Raw genomic sequence first — 20,175 nt, forward strand, 5'->3', positions numbered from 1 at the left:
GGTGAGCAGGTTGAGATTTTTGTTGGGTTTATCATAAACTAGTTTCTTATTATCAACCTAGAACATTAGGAAGACAATTTTTCAAGTAGATTTTCCCGTTTTAACTCTGAATTGGGCAATTTCAGGGTTTTGCGGATTTTTTGTCAAGTGGAGAAAACTATGACTTCAGGTAGGTGATTTGTTTTTCCTTCTCTACAATTGACTCAAGATGTAAAGAAAATACAAGGTTTTGTTTCCAGTGCAGAATCTCTTCACTTAATTCTCACTACAAGTCATAAATATGCTTTGCCTGCTGTCCTGGAGGGAGGTTACAGAGTAAAATTCTTCAAATTTCATATGCCTTTTCTTTAATGTCAGGTCTGGATGGTAGATTCCATTACAGGATACGAATATAACTGCTTGCTACAACCAAGTTCTTGGGAGAACTTGGGAAAGTTTTCACTTATCTCTTTTTTAATGTGGGTAAAAGCTTCACCTTTCAGTTATCGCCAATGACAGTGATAACATGTGATATCGCTATCATATATATTCATACCTCTACCCATACCAATATTGTATTATATAAATTTAAAGAAATTAACCATCACCTAAACATAAATTCTAAGAACATGATAGCTTTCTACCGAGGATAAGATGCACCATAGTTTAAGAATTGCTCTATTTTTGACAATTAAATTTTCCCATTGTTAATATTATAAACACTGTGGCAATTTAGCTGTGGATGTCGTTTTCACAATTTTCTCAATGCAATTAAATATATCTTATGACAACTTATTAAGAACAAAATCTCTCATAATAATAGCAGATAGCTTTTTATTGTAGTACTGGTTAAGATTTAATGTGCATGGTCTACTTACTTTCCAGAAAAATTTATGGAAGAGTTTCAACTTCTTGAGTTTTTCCTAGCACAGATCATTACTATCATAATTGATTAACCCACTTTGTTAATCTGATATGTAAAATGATCTTTCTCAGTGCATATTTTAATCCTCTTTATTCATAATTCAAAATTTAAAAGGTTTTCATAAACCACAAATCTCAAAAATTTATCACATTTCTCAAAAATGGAATTGTGGACAACTTTGCTTTCAAATTTATGTTCCTGAGAGATTCAACTAAAAATAGCCTATACTTTATAGAGTCACAGTAGGTGTTACTCTGCTGGACAGAGGTTAAGTTCTTTTTTTTCAGAAAACAAGTTAATTTCTGTGCACCTTCGAAGTATGTCTTTGAATTTATTCTAAAACCCATCAAACTGATGAATTTTAATCGATCGTCTGAATCTATTGTGATGACATTTGGAATCATTTAAGTTTTCTCTTGATATCTAAGTCCATTTTCATCAGCAGGATCCACCTAAACAAATATATTTTGAATTATATGACAGTGCTGTTTTTGTTATATGGACAGAGTTTAAGTTTTTTTCAGAGAACAGGAGATAATTTCTATGTGCCTTTGATGTATCTCATTGAATCTATTGAAAAACTCATCTAACCACTGAATTTTAATCAATCATCTGAATGTATTGTGGTAAAGATTGAAATCATATAAGTTTTCTGCTTACGCCTACATCCATTTTTATCAGTGAGATCCACTGAGACAATTATTGTTTGCAATTATATGACAATCTTGTTTTTGTTATAGCTCATAAATATCCTGTTCAATATCAATGTTGTATTTTTCTGAAGTTAATATTAACCTGTTTTTTCCTGGTTAATGTTAATCTGTTTTTTTTTTTTTCTCACTTTTTCTAGAATAAATGCAAAACTTATCATTTGGTTACCCAAGCCTGACAGATGGTGAAAATGAGGGAGGAGAACTGCACTGCTGTGACAGAGTTCATTCTCCTTGGGTTAACAGATGTCCCTGAGCTCAAGGTCTTTCTTTTCATGCTGTTCTTTATAATCTATGTAGTCACAGTATTGGGCAACCTGGGCATGATTGCTCTGATTCAGGCCAGCGTTAGACTTCACACTCCCATGTACTTTTTCCTCAGCCACCTTTCTTTTGTGGATTTCTGCTATTCCACAATCATTGTACCGAAGATGCTGGGTAATATTTTGAACAAAGATAAAGGTATCTCTTTCCTGGGATGCATGGTACAGTTTTATTTATTTTGTGCCTATGCAATCACTGAGGTCTTCCTGCTGGCTGTGATGGCCTATGACCGCTTTGTGGCCATCTGTAACCCACTGCTTTACTTGGTCACCATGTCCAAGGAACTCTGTGTGAAGCTGGTGTCTGGCTGCTACCTCTGTGGGACTGTGTGTTCTCTGATTCACTTGTGTTTAGCTCTTGAGATCACCTCTTACAGTTCAAATGTGATGAACCACTTCTTTTGCGATCTGCCCCCTCTCTTATCTCTTGCTTGCTCTGATGTCACTCTGAATGAACTGATGCTATACATTGTGGCCACGTTCAACGAGCTCATCACCATCGTGATCATCCTCACCTCCTACTTGTTTATTCTCATCACCATCCTGAGGATGCGCTCCGCGGAGGGGAGGCGCAAAGCCTTTTCCACCTGTGCCTCCCACCTCACAGCCATTCTTGTCTTCCATGGAACTATCCTTTTTACTTATTTCGGGCCCAGTTTGGGCAACAGTGAGGATACAGACAAGGTGGCCACAGTACTCTACACTGTGGTGATCCCCATGCTGAACCCCCTGATCTATAGTCTGAGGAATAAGGACGTGAAGGAGGCTCTCAGAAAAGTGTTGAACTCCAAAATATTTTCACAGGGAATATTTTCTAAGATCCAAAGTGGAGGCTGGTGCAGGGGCTAATGGACGGGCTGCAGTGGTTGATTGGAGAGAACAGCCAGGAGGTAGGTCTCAATGAGTGATTCGTTTTGATTCTGTTATCTTTGTGCCTCTGTAATTGACAAGGGTAGGATTGAGCATATTTTGAGTGTGAAGCCTACCACTTTGCTTTTATTCAAGTGAAATGTTTTAATTGGGTATGGGAATAGACTGTTCAGACTCAAAGGTTTAATTTCATAAAGTTTATAAGAATTTTGAAAATCACACTTTCAGAATCTATTATGGAAACTATGATCCTTTTTAAAATTGAATTTCTGTTATTTTACGAAGAGGAACAAATCTTTATCAAACACTTTATACACAGAATGAGATTTCCATGTGCGTATGCATCTTTTTTATCTTTTTGTTTTTCTTTTGTTATTTTATGTTGCGGTTATTTCTTGTTTCTGTTAATTTTATTATTTTGCTGTTATCGTTGTTTTACATCATTGCCAGTTTCTATGAGATTACCATCGTGACCATCCTCACCTCCTACTTGTTTATTCTCATCACTATCCTGAGGATGTGCTCTCCAGAGGGAGTGCATGAAGCCCTTTTCATCTGTGCCTTCCACCTCACAGCCATCATTGCCTCTCAGGGAACAATCCTTTCATTTATTGCTAGCCCCATTTAAATTTAGTAAAATGCATGACAGGCTCAGACATAGTTTCACATTCAAGAACCTTATAGTTCATGGGCGTTAGTAAATAGCATAAAATGGTTGGTGAAGAGATACAGTGCAAAAATCATTTGTAGATAGCAAAGGGATGGCTTTCGAACTGATGCTTTTTTTTTTATCTTGGCCACAAGAATGGATATTTATTTATTTATTTATTTATTTATTTATTTATTTATTTATTTATTTATTTATTTATTTATAATGCCTATAGCACCTGGTCTTCCTAGGTGTTCTCCCATTTAAGCACTAACCAGGACCGACATTGCTTAGCTTCTGATATTGGAAGGGATCAGGCGTGTTCAGAGTGTCATGGCTGTAGACAAGAATGGGCAATTTTTAAAGAGTGACAAAAGAGAAATACACAAATTTTATTCAAGAATAAAGGAAATGAATAATGTTCAAGAGATTAGTATGTATAAATAAGTCAATGATTCAACAAATATTTTGAGCTACTTTTTTCTACCATATTCTTACAATCTTGTAAGGTGTTAGGTGTTCCAAATAATGAAAAATTGCATAAGATGTCCCTACTAATCTAAATTACTTCAGAAAAAGTTCCAGTGTGAAAGATGAGAATATGGATAATTTGTTCAGAAATACTAGCTTGTTTCTCAGAATAATGAGAACAAACACCAAAGAAAATATATTTATAATCTGTTTTATGTTTCCTTTCTATCATCTACCAAACAATGTAAATATGTAACTAAACTAATTCATGTAATTATATGGCCGCTTGACCACGGGCATATCTGAATTCTCGTCAGGACTCTGCAGGCAATTTTCATAAAAGAACTGAGTGGATTTCTCATAAGCGTTGAGAGTTAATTGTTTTCTTTGGACTTAAATGTTGTTTTAAGTTAACTTTCCATTTCAATTATACTCCAAAAAAATGAAATCTAGATTATTATGTATATTAGAGAGGACTAATTTTCTTCTACTATTAGTAATATTTATTATAAATGCCCTCATTGATACAAATATCTAAGTTTTAAAATTCTCTAACATCATGTTTAATTTTTTCCTGTCATCAATTTTGCTTGAATTTCTTGTATATCATTCTATTTTGTACTCTATTTTTTGATGAAATTCCAAATTGTTCAAGAACTTATTGAGAGAAGAAATTCTAACCGTTTTTTGAGGGTAATATGAAAACTGGACAAAGATCTTATTGTTCTTAAAGTAATTTGGAACTGTTATATGATTTTAAATTTATAATGATAAATTACAATAAACTTTTTCAAAAATTTAGCTATGTAATCATAACCAGAAATATTTTATATATTTACAAATAAATTGTCTTGTTTTGCATAGTGTCACTAACTTGTTTACGTTACTTGGGACGATTTTGGAAAAAATATAAAAAATGTTATATTGATCTTGATTAGAATAAATGATAAATAATTCATTTTTAAAATATAAGTCTTTGTGTTTTTTCTCTATCTTGGTAAAAGATGATTACATTTTTGTGAAATCAGAGCTATGAACCTTAAGTTTTATTTGAGGAAATGAAAATACATATTGTTTTATTGCTCTGAACAATGTTTTAAAATTAGTGAGTGACAAAACGAAGACAGTAAATTGAGATTTCAACCACACAGGAACTGCACTTTTTATACCAATAGAGAATCCCAACATGATACACACAGAGGTGCAAAAAGTAAAGCAACAAGGGAAAATATTTAAATTGTACGACAGCATCAAATAGCCAAAATAACTATTTGGAAAATCAGAAGTAGAAAAAATAACTATTTGGAAATAACTTTTTCCAAATAACTATTTGGAAAATTAGAAGTAAAAGAAAAAATGAGATCAGGACAGAGGAAATATGTTTAGAGATAATGGCTAAGAATTAACAAAATTAACAAAAGACACCAAACCACAGGTCCGAGAATCTCAGAGAAAACAAAACAGAATGAATACACATGCAGCTGCACACACACACACAGATACACACAGATACACGCATGAACACACACACACGCCTCACAGGAAAAAGACAAGTAATAGAGAAAATATTGCTACAAGAACCATTATACATCAAAAAGTGATTTTGAGCCATGGCACACTTTATTTACTTATTCGTTTTGTTTCGTTTGTTATTAAATTTATTGCTTAATAAACATTGGTTAATAAAATTATATAGATATCAAGTGTACAATTCAATAATACATCATATGTATATTGCATTGTGTGTTCACCATACAAAGTCAAATCTCGTTATATCTGACCCCCTTTATCTTTATCTATCTCCTCTATCTCTCCCCTTTCCATCTGGTAACCGCTAAACTGTTGTCCATGTCCATGTCTGTTTGTCATGTTCATTTGTTGCTTTCAGTTTTATATCCCATGTATGGGTGAAATCAAATGGTTCTTAACTTTTTCTGTCTGACTTACTTCACTTAGCATGATAATCTCAAGATTCATCCATGTTGTTGCAAATGGCAGTATTTCATCTTTTCCTCTGGCTACGTAATATTCTATTGTATATATATACCACATCATCTTCATCCAATCATCTATCGAAGGCCACTAGGGTTGTTTCCATGTCTTGGCCACCATGAATAATGCTGCAATGAACGTAAGGGTGCATATATCTTAAGAGATAAATGTATTCAAATTCTTGAGATAGATACCCAAAAGAGGGATTGCCGGGTCATTTGGTAATTCTAATTTTGTTGATGGCTTTTTCTTACTGTGCAGAAACTTTTTAGTTTGATCTAGTCCCATTTATTTATTTTGGCTTTTATTTCCTTTGCCTTTGAGCACAAATTCACAAAATCCTCTCTTAAACCAGGGTTTGTGAATTTGGTACCTATGTTTTCTTCTATGCAATTTATTGTTTGGGTCAAAACAGCACTCTCGACTCTGAGTGAGTTTTCTTGTAGAGTGTCATCTGTGGCATTGCAGGATGTTAAACAGCATCTGTGGTCTCTACAATCTAGATGCCCTCATCATCTCCTTCTAGTTATATTCCACAAATTTATTGCCAAATGTCCCTTATAAATGAATATGGGCAGAGACAAACCCACCTTCACTCGAGAACAACTTATATAAAGAAAAAAGTGAATATTAGAGTAGATTTTTTGCCTGAAACCCTGAAATACAGAAAAGAATGAATGAAAAAATAAAAGTGTTAAAGAGGAAAAACAACTAAAAAAACTGTCGCTACAGTTTTATGGTATATATAGGAAAATATCTTCCAAAATAAATTAAAAATAAAGCTATTTTCAAACTAACAAAAACTGAAGTAATTTGTTACCAGTATACCTGTATTATCAAAAGTATTTAATATGTTTTCCAGGGAGAAGGAAAATCATACCAGACAGAAATTGAAGTTCACAAAGAAATAAAAAAACACAGGTAACTGTATATTAAATGTATATTTGAAATGTATTTTACCTTTTTTATTAATGTTTTTGAGATACCATCGTTTAATCAAATTATATAGATTTTGAGTGTACAGTAATATATTATATGTCTATTAAATTGAATATTAACCACCCAAAGTTATATTTCCTTCCATCATCTTACATTTGACCCCCTTTTTTCTTAGTTTTAATTGTTTTAAATGAAATCCTTGCAAGCTTGGAGAAAGTATAGTAATATTATCAAAGTGCTTAAGGAATAAAAACAATAGCAATAAAATATTTGTAATCTGTACAAAACTCTGTATAACATAGTAAAATTACAGCATATAGGATAAGAGAGTACTGACGAATTCACTGTTTCATGGCCTATACAAAACTTATGATTTATTAAATGTTTATCGTTAACACCTGAAAATCATTATAATTTTATAAAGGAGAAAAATAATGTCAATAGAGATTTAAAAAAAATCTCACTTTGAAGTATGACAGAAAATAGGATGAAGGGCAGGAAACAGATGGAACAAATAGAGTTAATGTGTTGAGGTAAGATATTTAATTCAACCACCTCAATAATTGCATTAACTATAAACAGTTTACACCGACAAATAAAAGATAGAGATTATCATATTGGACACAAAGGCAAAAGAAAATTCTGTGTTATCTACAGAAATTCCTTAATGATGAAGACACGTGAAGTTAAGTATAAAAGGAGAGAAAATATTACATGTGTGGATATATCAATATAAAACAAAGACTTTAGAAAACAAAATGTTACAAAGGATAAAGAGGCGATAGCGTAATGAAGACGGGATCAACTCATCATTATATTTAGCATTCTTAAACATGTTGATTGAACGACTATATATTGTTAATATATCTTCCTATGAAGATAAAAGGAGTTACTATTTGTGTAATACTTAGAACAGTTTCTAATACAAGTGCCCCCAAAATGAGAACTATTGTATAGTTTTCTGATCAGTAGGTGCATTACTTTTATGGCATTTAAGGAAATCTGGAGTAGTTTTAGTCACTATCGCTTACAGGAATTTAAGAGTTTTTGTGATGTCATAAGAAAGAGAATTTATCAGAAATATTCATTTTATTTCATTATGGCAATCTGAGCTGTGGCTTACATATATGACACTAGGATGTAATATCATAATGCACCTTAAAATCTGGAAGGAGACAAGTATGGTTTTAAAAACTTTTTTCCCAAAGTGGGATAATTAAAAAATAAATTTCCGGATGCTATTCCATACAATAATTATTTGTGTTACATCAAAAGTAGTCTTAGTTTAATTTTTACATAGTGTGTTATACCATAGAGATTAAGAATTGGTTTGCAACTTGAGGGACCCATTCCCCAGGAGCTTAAATTACAGTATAAGTCTCTAACTGTACTCATCCTAACATCTTCACCACCAGGGAGGAGATGTCTGCCTTCAGGTTTGTTAGTGAGAACCAGGCCCTGGGTACTTGAAAATGGAGGATTCTTATTTTCCCAGGAAACAATTATTTTAAGGATATTGCTAACTCATCTTCCTTCTAATTAGAGAATGTTTTAGTAGAGCCCATATTCCTCTGTACTTACTGTTTCAAATGCTGCTGTCTTTTAATATCCAGACAGAATTAATGGTGAATTAGGATAATTTCCTCTGTAACACCAAACGTTGTTGATGTGTAGGAGAGAATTCAGAATAAACAAATGATATACGTTTTCCCACCAACCCTTTTCTCTCTCTCTTTCTCTCTCTTTCATCTTTCCTACCTTATTTCACAATAATTTTTTTCATGAAATCTGGAATTTATGACCGTGGAGGAGCTCCTTAGTTGTCACCCTAATTCTGAGGGTTGAATTTATGTATCTGGGAGTTGGTCTTGGAGAGATGGAGGGTCAGGTCATGTGAACTATCTCTGTTCAGTAGATGAGGTGAACATGTTGAGATTTTTGTTGAGTTTATCATAAACTAGTTTCTTATTATCAACCTAGAACATTAGGAAGACAATATTCCAAGTAGATATTCCTGTTTTAACTCTGAATTGGGCAATACTCAGGATTTTAGGTTTTTTTTTTGTCCAGTGGAGAACACTATGACTACAGGTAGGTGATTTGTTTTTCTTTCTCTACAATTGGCTCAAGATATAATGAAAATACAAGATTTTGTTTCCAGTGCAGAATCTCTTTATTTAGTTTTCACTACATGTCATAGGTATGCTTTGCCTGCTGTCCAGGAGGGAGGTTACAGAGTAAAATTCTTCGAATTCCATATGCCTTTTCTTTAACGACTGGCCTGGATGGTAGATTTCATTATACAGGATACGAATATAACTCCTTGCCACAACCAAGTAGTAGAGAGAACTTGGGAAAGTTTTCACTTATGTCTTTTTTAATGTGGGTAAAAACTTCACCTTTAATTTATCACCAATTACAGTGATAACATACGATATCACTATCATATGTATTCATACCTCTACCTGTACATCTTCCTTTACATCTATATATATAACCAATGTTGTATTATTTAACTTAAAAAAAAATTAACCATCACTTAAACATAATTTCAAAGATCATGGTAGCTTTCTACTCAGGATATGATGCACCAAAGTTTAAGAATTGCTCTATTTTTGATAATTGAATTTTCCCATTGTTAATATTATAAACACTGCTGAAATGTAGCTGTGGATGTCATTATTCATAATTGAATCAATGCAATTAAATATATCTTATGGCAGCTTATTAAGAATAAAATCTCTCATAAAAATAGCAGATAGCTTTTTATTTTTGTCAGGGTTATGACTTAATGTATGTGGCCTAATTACTTTCCAGAAAAATTTAAGGAAAAGTTCCATCTTCCTGAGTTTTTCCTAGCACGGATCATTACTATCATAATTGATTAACCCATGTTGTCAATTTGATATGCAAATTGCTCATTCTCAGTGCATATTTTAATCTTCTTATTTCATAATTCTAAATTTAAAGGATTTTCATAAACCACACATCTCAAAAATTTATCACATTTCTCAAAAATGGAATTGTGGGCAACTTCGCTTTCAAATTTATGTTTCTGAGAGATTCAACTGAAAAAAAAAGCCTATATTTTATAGAATCACAGTAGGTGTTACTCTTCTGGACAGAGTTTAATTTTTTTTCAGAGAACAGGAGATAATTTCTGTGCACCCTTGAAGTAGTCATTGAATCTATTAAAAATCTCATCTAACCGCTGAACTTTAATCGATCATCTGAATCTATAAATTGATAAAGTTGGAATCATTTAAGTTTTCTGCTGATACCTAAGTCCGTTTTCATCAGCAGGATCCACTGAGACAATTGCTATTTTGAATTATATGACAGTGCTGTTTTTGTTATAGCTCATAAATATCCTGTTCATTATCAATGTTTTGTATTTTTCTGAAGTTAATATTAACCTGTTTTTTTCTCGCTTTTTCTAGAAGAAATACAAAACTTATCATTTGGTTTCCCAAGCCTGACAGATGGTGGAAATGAGGGGGGAGAACTGTACTGCTGTGACAGAGTTCATTCTCCTTGGGTTAACAGATGCCCCTGAGCTCAGGGTCTTTCTTTTCACTCTGTTCCTTCTGATCTATGGAGTCACAGTTTTGGGCAACCTGGGCATGATTGCCCTGATTCAGGCCAGCGCTAGGCTCCACACTCCCATGTACTTTTTCCTCAGCCACCTGTCCTTTGTGGATTTCTGCTACTCCACAATCATCGTGCCAAAGATGCTGGATAATATTTTGAACAAAGATAAAGGCATCTCCTTCCTAGGATGCACGGTGCAGTTTTATTTATTTTGTGCCTGTGGAATCACTGAGGTCTTCCTGCTGGCCGTGATGGCCTACGATCGCTTTGTGGCCATCTGTAACCCCCTGCTGTACATGGTCACCATGTCCCAGAATCTCTGTGTGGAGCTGGTTTCCGGCTGCTACCTCTGTGGAACTGTGTGTTCTCTGATTCACTTGTGTTTAGCTCTTGAGATCACATCTTACAGATCAAATGTGATGAACCAATTCTTTTGTGATCTGCCCCCTCTCTTATCTCTTGCTTGCTCTGATGTCACTCTGAATGAACTGCTGCTATACATTGTGGCCACTTTCAATGAGCTCATCACCATCGTGATCATCCTCACCTCCTACTTGTTTATTCTCATCACCATCTTGAGGATGCGCTCTGCGGAGGGGAGGCGCAAAGCCTTTTCCACCTGTGCCTCCCACCTCACAGCCATCGTCGTCTTACAGGGAACAATCCTTTTCACTTATTGCCGCCCCAGTTCAGGCAACAGTGAGGATACAGACAAGGTGGCCACAGTGTTCTACACTGTGGTGATCCCCATGCTGAACCCTCTGATCTACAGCTTGAGGAACAAGGACGTGAAGGAGGCTTCCAGAAAAGTGTTAAGCTCCAACATATTTTCCCAGAGATTATTTTCTTAGCAGAACTTGGCGTCCCCAACTGGAGTCTGGTGGAGGATTGAATGGGTGATCTGCAGCAGTGTGAATTTTACCTCTTTACTTTTATTCACCTGAAATATTTTAATTGGGTATGGGTAATGGACTGTTAATACACACACATTTAGATTGCTGTAAAACCTTCATAAACTTAATAAAGAACTCAGGACGATCACACTTTCTAGTCCATTATGGAAACTATGATTCATTTTAAAATTGAATTCCTTTTACTTAACAATGAAGAACATATCTTTGCCAGGTTTTGCACAGAGTGAGATACCCGTGTATGTTTATATCTTGCTTGTTGTTCATTTCCTGCTTCCCTTATTATGTTTTACTCTTTGTTATCACAATGTCCAGTGTCTTTGCTACTTCACATACTATTTGTAGGTTTTAAAATGATATTTTAGAACAAGAACAGAATTTCTAAATTTTTGAGAAAGTAACATTAACTATTAAACATTGTATGCAACTTTAGATATTCCTAGATCCTTAACATCTATCGAGATTTAACCCAGATTATTTTGTTTTACGCCTCTCTCTATACAGGAGAGAATTAGGCATGCTTCATGCATTAATCATTCTCCATAATATATAATTTTCAGGTCTGATTTTCAGATCCTACCATGAAGAAATATGGTTCTGGAAGGGAGAAATGCAACTTCTGGAGCAATATTCACCCTGTTGGGCTTCTCAGATTACCCGGAACCACAGGTTCCCCTCTTCCTGGTGTATCTAGCCATCTACAGCTTCAGTGTGGTAGGAAATCTTGGAATGATTGTGATCATCAAAATTAACCCCAAACTACACACCCCCATGGACTTTGTTCTCAGTCATCTCTCATTTGTGGATTTCTGCTATTCCTCCATCATTGCTCCCAAGATGCTGGTGAACATACTCGTAAAAGACAGAACTATTTCATTTTCAGGTTGCATGGTGCAATTCTTTTTCTTTTGTACCTTTGTGATGACTAAATTAATTCTATTTGCTGTGATGGCCTATGACTGCTTTTTGGCCATTTGCAACCCTTTGCCCTACACAATTGCCATATCCCAAAGACTCTGTGCTCTGCCAGTGGTTGTATCCTATCCGTGGGGAGTACCATGTTCCTTAGTACTCACATGTTCTGCTATCAAACTATCTTTTTGGGGTTTCAATACAATCAATCATTTCTGTTGTGAGTTGTCCTCCCTGATCTCCCTCTCCTGCTCTGATTCTTATATTTGCCAGTTGCTTCTTTTCAGTGTTGCCACCTTTAATGAGATAAGTACACTGCTCATCATTCTCACATCTTATTTGTTCATTGTTGTGACCACCCTTAAGATGTATTCAGCCGGTGGACACCAGAAAGTCTTCTCCACCTAACGGCCATCACCATCTTCCACGGCACATCCTCTTCCTCTATTTTGTGCCCAACTTGAAAAATTCCAGGCACACAAAGAGGCATCTATGTTTTACACAGAGGTGATTCCCATGTTGAATCCTCTGATCTACAGTCTAAGAAATCATGATGTCAAGGATACAGTCAACAAAGTAATGAAAACCAAATTTTTTTTCATAGTGATTCATATCCTGATAAATAGTTACTTCTGTTTTTACGGAACACCTTTCTGATTTTTTAATGCACTATGTTTCAAGAATCATTTAAAAAATCACTTTAGATTTTCCAAAAAAACACACATATTTAGAATGGAAAAATATGAGTTTTAGGTCAGCCAGAATATACCTAGCTCTGACTGTATAAACTAGAGAAGATCGATTGTCCTCACTCAGTCTTTATCTACAAAAAAAAATTATATTTAGATTTAATTCATAGTGTGTGAAACCAAAGAAAATATATCTGATATAGTGCATATATTCAGTAAATTCTAGTTCTGTTATCTTTTCTTCCCTGGTAGTTGATAGGTTGTAGGTGCTAAATAAGCAAACATTTTGTTTAAATTTAGAGAAATAGATGATAGCAAAATATATAATCGTACTCTTATCTTTGGTAACTCCAATTGTTGCTATAGAAAATGATTGATATTAGTATTATTCAATTTTTAAAAATTCACGTGCCTCTTAAATTCACTAAAAATCTATTCATCTATGCAATTTATAATTAACTTCAAAAATAATGCATCATCAAATTAATGGAACAAAAGAAACCTTATATCTAGTTCATACCATTCCTATCTTATGTCCACAATAATTAATTTGAAATATGTAAATTACCAGAGTTCATATCATTTGTTTTGTCCTTTAATTTATATTTAAATTTAATTACTTTCCTGAATTGTATCCCTGAATAATCATACTAGCATGTTGCTTTGAAAAAAAACATATGTAAATTGACCTCTTATTTCCCATGTTAATAAAGTTCTATGTAACCTTTGTCTACATTGAATTTTCATTGTAATGATTATTACTTTACTTCTACACAATAATTAAATATGTTACACAATTTGTAAAATTTTCAAAGTGAAACTGCAATGTCTTTGGAAATGTATCTCTTAATGATATTGATTGGGACAAATTTTATATACTTTTAATTTCAATTAGTAAAACTGCTTATGGATAAGTATTTTTATTGCTAGAATAATACCGATTTCAGTACTTATTTGGTCATATTAAGAAAAGAAGAATGGGAACAGAATGTGATTTCTTTTGTAATAGGATTACAACTCAATATTTTTTAGCATGACACACATTTACTTCAAAAACCTTAAGAGCTACTATCATTAATGATTATTTTGATAATTTCCTAAATATAGTTATATCTATTTTTTTGTTGATTTAGATGTATTTGACAATCTTGTTTTGAAATAGATTTGTTGTGCAATCATTGGAGAAATTCACTTTCTTAGTTTTTGAGATGTTTATAAAAAATTTAGGTATGAATTATTAAATGTCAATTTCATAACACATTATAATACATATTATAATTTCACTTAGTTTTATGTTCTTTAAACAACTATTTTCACTTCTCTGGCCTAAGTGTAGGATGTAGCAAGCTAAAAAGAGATTTGCTCCTAATATTACAGCACAAAAGGATAGATATTCTGAAAACATAAAACATTTGTGGAACCCACTGAGTAACTGACATCACTGGGTAACCGACGAACACAGACATGGTGTTACCAGTAATAGCATTCCACTGCTAGTGTAGCGGGAGAATCAAGTGAGAGGTCCTCTTTCTAGGTTACATGTACAAAGGGCAGATTTAAAGCTTAAGGTGGATTAGACATTGAAAATATCTGCCAAGCCAACCCTCATCCTAAATATAAGGTCACGCTAGAGGAATGTGAACTCTGTGGTGCACTGAGGTAGCCATAGTAGCAACAAAAATGAAGCTCAGTTCAAGTTCCATATTTAATATCCAGCAAAAGGAGTGGATTAATTTCCAGGCAAGATACCATTTATTTCAGTCTATGGCCATGCTACACTGAACAAGCCTGATCTTGTCTGATCTTGGACCTAAGGAGGGTCGGGCCTGGGTAGACATGGATGGGAGACCACCTAGGAAGATCAGATGCTGTATACATAAAAAAATAAAAAATAAGGGATTGTAAGCTGACAAGGTCCTTGTAATCTGTGAAGTCAACCAAGAGTTACCTCACCTAAAAAAAAAAATTAGGTACCATTTACTTCAGTCTCTATTGTTCAATAAATGATATCCATTCTTAAAAAAATTATATGGGTTAAAAATGTGAAGAGAGGATGAAGTACAAATTAGTAGTTACTAAACAACCATGGAGATTTAGAGTATAGCACAGGGTATATAGTCAATATTTTGTAATGGTTGTGTGAAGATCTAGAGTAATTGGGGGGATCACTTCATAAATCATATAAATGTCTAAGCAAAATTAAAAAAAATATATGGCATACAAAGAAACAGAAGAAAAATCCACTATAAAAAGAGAATGATATTAACAGAACTAGATCAAAATATGTCATAGACATTAGAAATAGCAGACAGGAAATCTAAAATATATATGATTCTTATGTGCTCTAGGGGACAAGGTAGACAATCAGGGATTTCAGCAAACTCACAGAACCTGAATGAAATAAAAGTGCTGGAAAAACAACTGAGATAAAGAATATTTTTAAGAGGCAAATAGTAGACTCAACAAGGAAGAGAATTAGTAAGATTAAAGATTAAAGAATTAGTAAAATTAAATATAGATCAATAGAAAATAAAAAAATATATACAAAAAGAAAAAGAAACAGTGAATAAAAACAAAGAAAATACACAAGAGCTAGATAACAATATCAAATAGTAAAAATAACTATCATTTTGAAACTCACAAATAAAAGAGAAGTAGCTCAGGATGGAGAAAATACCTGTAAATGTACTGGTTACAAATATTCTGAAATTAATGGAAGACACAAAATGCAGATCCAAGAAGCTCAGAGAATGAAATACACACGCACACACCCAGAAGGAAAGTAAAAGAGAAAATATTGACTATTTAAGAACCATTATACAGTTGACCTTGAACAACATAGAGGTCAGTGGTCTGACACCCATTCAGTCAAAAATTGCATATAACATTTGACTTCCCCAAAACTTAACTACTATTGGTAACTGCTAGTTTCAGGACACCCATGGGTACCAAATCCACAGATGCTCAAGTTCCCTATATAAAATGGCATATATCAATGCAGAGAGTCAGCCCTTCACATCCACTTCCAACTGAGGTTTAAAAACAGTACAGGTATTCATTGAAAAAAAAAAAATCTATTTATAAGTTGACCTGTGTAGTACAAACCCATGTTCTTCAAGGGTCAACTGAATATCGAGCAGGGCCTTCTACCCTCAACACTATAAACATTCTGTATTGGATAATTTTTGTCATGGGTCACTAGCCTGTGCATTACAGGCTGTTTAGCAGTATCCATGGCCTCTACACACTAGATGCCAGAGCATTACCTTGTAGTTGTGATATCAAAAAACATTCCATGCTAGGGCATCTTTAAATGTCCCCTGTGTATTTGTTTGGGGGGAGGGCGGTGTGTGGAATTAGGGATAAAATCAAGTCTACGTTAGAACAACTGATGTAGAAGAAAAAAGGTAAGCGCAAGTCTGATAAAGGATTTGTAACCAAAATAAATACAGACTGAATTCTCAATATTAAACAACACACTTTTAAAGAAGCCGAAGATCAAAGAAGAAAGCACGAGAGAAATTATACAGTATTTTGAACTGAATAAAAATAAAAACACAGTCAATAACAGTTTACAAGATGCTTCTAAAGTGTTCAGAGGGAAATTTAGAGATTTAAAAAAAAAAGAAAAAAAGGAAGAAAAAGTTCAAAACTTTTAATTTAGCTTCCTCATTAGAAACTAGGAAAAAAATGATGAACTAAAACCAAACAAAAATAATAAAAACAAATTGAAAATAAATCTAAAATAAAGACTAGAGCATAATTTAATAATACTGTGATGAAAAACAATACAGCAAATCAATGCATTTGAATTTGGGAAAGATCCATAAAATAGACATAATTTGATCTAGAAGTCTTAAGACATATTTGTGTTATTTCATGACAGTGATTTGAGCTGAGACCCACATATCTGACGCTAGGATGAAATGTCATATGGCATCACAAAAGCAGGAAGAAAGCATGTGTGGTTTTAAAGAACTCTTTCACAATTTAGGGTATTTAAAAAATGTTTGTGATGATATTCCACAGAGAGTAATTATTATCTGTGTTTTCTTCCTTTGTAGTATTAGTTTAATTTAACTTGTTTTTATATTATTAGGGTTTAACGATTGATTTGGAACTTGAGAGACCCATTCCCCCGGGGCTTAAATTACAGTATAAGTCTCTAACGGTACTGGTCCTAATGTCTTCAGCACTTGGGAGGAAATGTCTGTTCTTCAGGTTTGTTAGCTAGAACCAGGCTCTGGTTACTTGAAAAGGAAATGGACATCTTTGTCCAGCAAGCAATAATTGAAAAGATATAGCTAATTCCTCTCTCTCCTATTAGAGAATGTGTTAACAAAAACTATATTCCTGTGCCCTTATTGTTTTAAATTTGTTGTCTTTAATATTGAGAGGTACTTTTGGTAAAATTAGAACAATTTCCTCTGCAACATCGAACTATGATATATATGAAAGAATATGAAAAATTATAGCCCAGTCCTCTCTCTGTCTCTGTCTCTGTCTCTGTTTCTCTCTCTCTCTCACTCTCTCTGTCTTTCTCCACAACAATTTTGTCATGGCATCTACAAATTATGACCATGGACGTGCTCCCTAATTGTCACCCTAATTCTGAGGGTTAGATTTATGTACCTGAGATATGGTGATGGAGAGATGGAAAGTCAGGAAAAGTGAATTATTTATGCTCAGTAGAGGAGGTGAATTTTCTTAATATTTGTTTTGGATTTGTCATAAATTGATTTCTTATTGTTAGCCTAAAACTTTAGGAAGATAATTTTCCAAGTTGATTTTCCTGTTTTAACTCTGAAGTGGGAAAATAATTCACGTTTATTTTCTTTCCTAGTCAGGTAATGAGAAAACCATGACTTCAGGAAGGTGATTTTTTTCCACTTCTTTAAAATTGGCTCAATACATGGAGAAAATACCAGCTTACATTTCCAGTCTAAAATCTCATTGCTATATATATTGTGTCACGTCATGCGTATACTCCTCCTGTCTAGGAGACTAGGCAGAGAATAAAATTTCTCAACCTCCATATGCCTTTTCTTTAGGAACAGGCCTGAATGGTAGATCTCACTTATATACAACATACAATGAAACCACCGCCCCCAAACAACTACCCGAGAAAACCTGGGAAAGTTTTCACTTACCTCATTTTCAATATGGATAAAGGATTTATCTTTCTAGAGTTGTAGCCAAATAAAAGTGGTAAAATGATATTTCTGTCATCTGTATTTACCCTCAACATTTTATTTAAACCAACATATACACACCAGGGGTGCTAGGTATTTTTAAAAAATAACCATCTTCAAAACATCATTTCAAATAATGTGATAACTTTCTACTTTAGATATGGTATATAGTTTAACAATTGCTCTATTTTTGAGAATTAATTTTTCCAATTGTAAATATTATAAGCAATGTGCAATGTAGCTTCGGATATAGTTTTCACAATTTTAAATGTAAACATTTCCTATAACAGCTTCCTAAGATTAAAATCTCTTGTAAAAAGTATCAGATAGCTTTTATTGTTATCAGTATTAAGACTTTGGCTATATGTTGCCTAATTGCTCTCCAAAAAGGTTTATACAAGATTTATATATTTCTGGGTCATTATTGATATTGGTCACTATCATTATAACTAATTAAATTGCTTTATTAATTTGATAATTAAAAGTATGATGAAATTGAGAATATATTTTAAATACCTTTTTTCATTCTGCCTAATTCCAAATTTAAAGAGTCCTCATGAGCCACCAATTTCAAAGAAATTTGTCATACTCCCTAATGAGGAAATTGTATGTGACTTCACATGTTGCAAATTTATGCTACCAATAGAATTAAAAAAAACAAAAAACAAAAAAACCAGTGTATATTGTATAGCGTCACAATCAGTGTTATCCTACTTGGACAGAACTTATTACACTTTTCAGGGAACAGGAGATGATCTCTAATGATTTTACTGTATAAACTTGAATCTATTCCAAAGTCCATCAAAACACCTAATTTCATTCCTCAACTCAATTTATCGTAGATAACAGTTGGGAATCATAGATTTCCTCTGATATTTAGATTAATTTTGATCAGTAGGATCTGCTGAAACATTGAACATCTTGAATCATTACATTGCAATTACATATACTGTTTGACATTAATGATATATTTTTCTTAAGTTTATATAAAGGTGCATTTTCTTTCTTATTCTCGTTTCAGAAGAAACACAGAACTTATCATTTGGTTTCCAAACCTGATATATGGTGGAAATGGGGGAGGAGAATTGTACCATTGTGACCGAGTTCATGCTTGCTGGATTATCAGATGTCCCTGAGCTGAGAGTCTTTCTCTCCCTGCTGTTCCTTCTGATCTATGGGGTCACGGTTTTGGCCAACCTGGGTATGGTTGTCCTGATTCAGGTCAGCTCTCGACTCCACACTCCCATGTACTTTTTCCTCAGCCACCTGTCCTTTGTGGATTTTTGCTATTCTACAACCATTGTGCCAAAGATGCTGTTCAATATCTTAAACAAGGATAAAACCATCTCCTTCCTTGCATGTATGCTACAGTTCTACTTGTTTTGTACATGTGTCATCACCGATGTCTTCCTGCTGGCTGTGATGGCCTATGATCGCTTCTTGGCCATCTGTAGCCCATTGCTCTACCTGGTCACCATGTCCCAGAAACTGCGGGTGGTGTTGGTGTCTAGCTGCTACCTCTATGGGACTGTATGTTCTCTTATTCACTTGTGTTTAGCGCTTGAGATCACATCCTATAAGTCAAATGTGATAAACCACTTCTTTTGTGATCTGCCCCCTCTCTTATCTCTTGCTTGCTCTGATGTCACTCTGAATGAACTGATGCTATACATTGTGGCCACTTTCAATGAGCTCATCACCATCATGATCATTCTCACCTCCTATTTGTTTATTCTCATCACCATCCTGAGGATGCGCTCTGCAGAGAGGAGGCGCAAAGCCTTTTCCACCTGTGCCTCCCACCTCACAGCCATCATCGTCTTACAGGGAACAATCCTTTTCATTTATTGCCGGCCCAATGTGGGCAACAGTGAGAATACAGACAAGGTGGCCACAGTACTCTACACTGTGGTGATCCCTATGCTGAACCCTCTGATCTACGGCTTGAGGAACAAAGATGTGAAGGAGGCTTTTAGAAAAGTGTTGAGCTCCAACATATTTTCCCAGAGAATATTTTCTTAG

General features: G+C 34.0%; 3 protein-coding genes and 1 pseudogene across 3 annotated transcripts; all 4 read left to right on the forward strand.

Moving 5' to 3' along the window:
- The first annotated feature begins 1,805 nt into the window (after window positions 1-1,805).
- Window positions 1,806-2,786, forward strand: LOC102898886 (olfactory receptor 5L1). Its single transcript, XM_006904855.1, has one exon. The coding sequence runs from the start codon at window positions 1,806-1,808 to the stop codon at window positions 2,784-2,786; it is 981 nt and encodes a 326-aa protein (XP_006904917.1).
- Window positions 2,787-10,349: 7,563 nt separating this feature from the next.
- Window positions 10,350-11,300, forward strand: LOC102877788 (olfactory receptor 5L2). Its single transcript, XM_006904856.1, has one exon. The coding sequence runs from the start codon at window positions 10,350-10,352 to the stop codon at window positions 11,298-11,300; it is 951 nt and encodes a 316-aa protein (XP_006904918.1).
- Window positions 11,301-11,951: 651 nt separating this feature from the next.
- Window positions 11,952-12,929, forward strand: LOC102878031 (annotated as a pseudogene).
- Window positions 12,930-19,224: 6,295 nt separating this feature from the next.
- LOC102878275 (olfactory receptor 5L2) lies at window positions 19,225-20,175 on the forward strand. Its single transcript, XM_006904857.1, has one exon. It carries the CDS (start codon window positions 19,225-19,227, stop codon window positions 20,173-20,175), a length of 951 nt encoding a protein of 316 aa, XP_006904919.1.

The sequence above is a fragment of the Pteropus alecto genome, unplaced genomic scaffold (genome assembly GCF_000325575.1).
Source record: "Pteropus alecto unplaced genomic scaffold, ASM32557v1 scaffold241, whole genome shotgun sequence".
Lineage (NCBI taxonomy): Eukaryota > Metazoa > Chordata > Mammalia > Chiroptera > Pteropodidae > Pteropus > Pteropus alecto.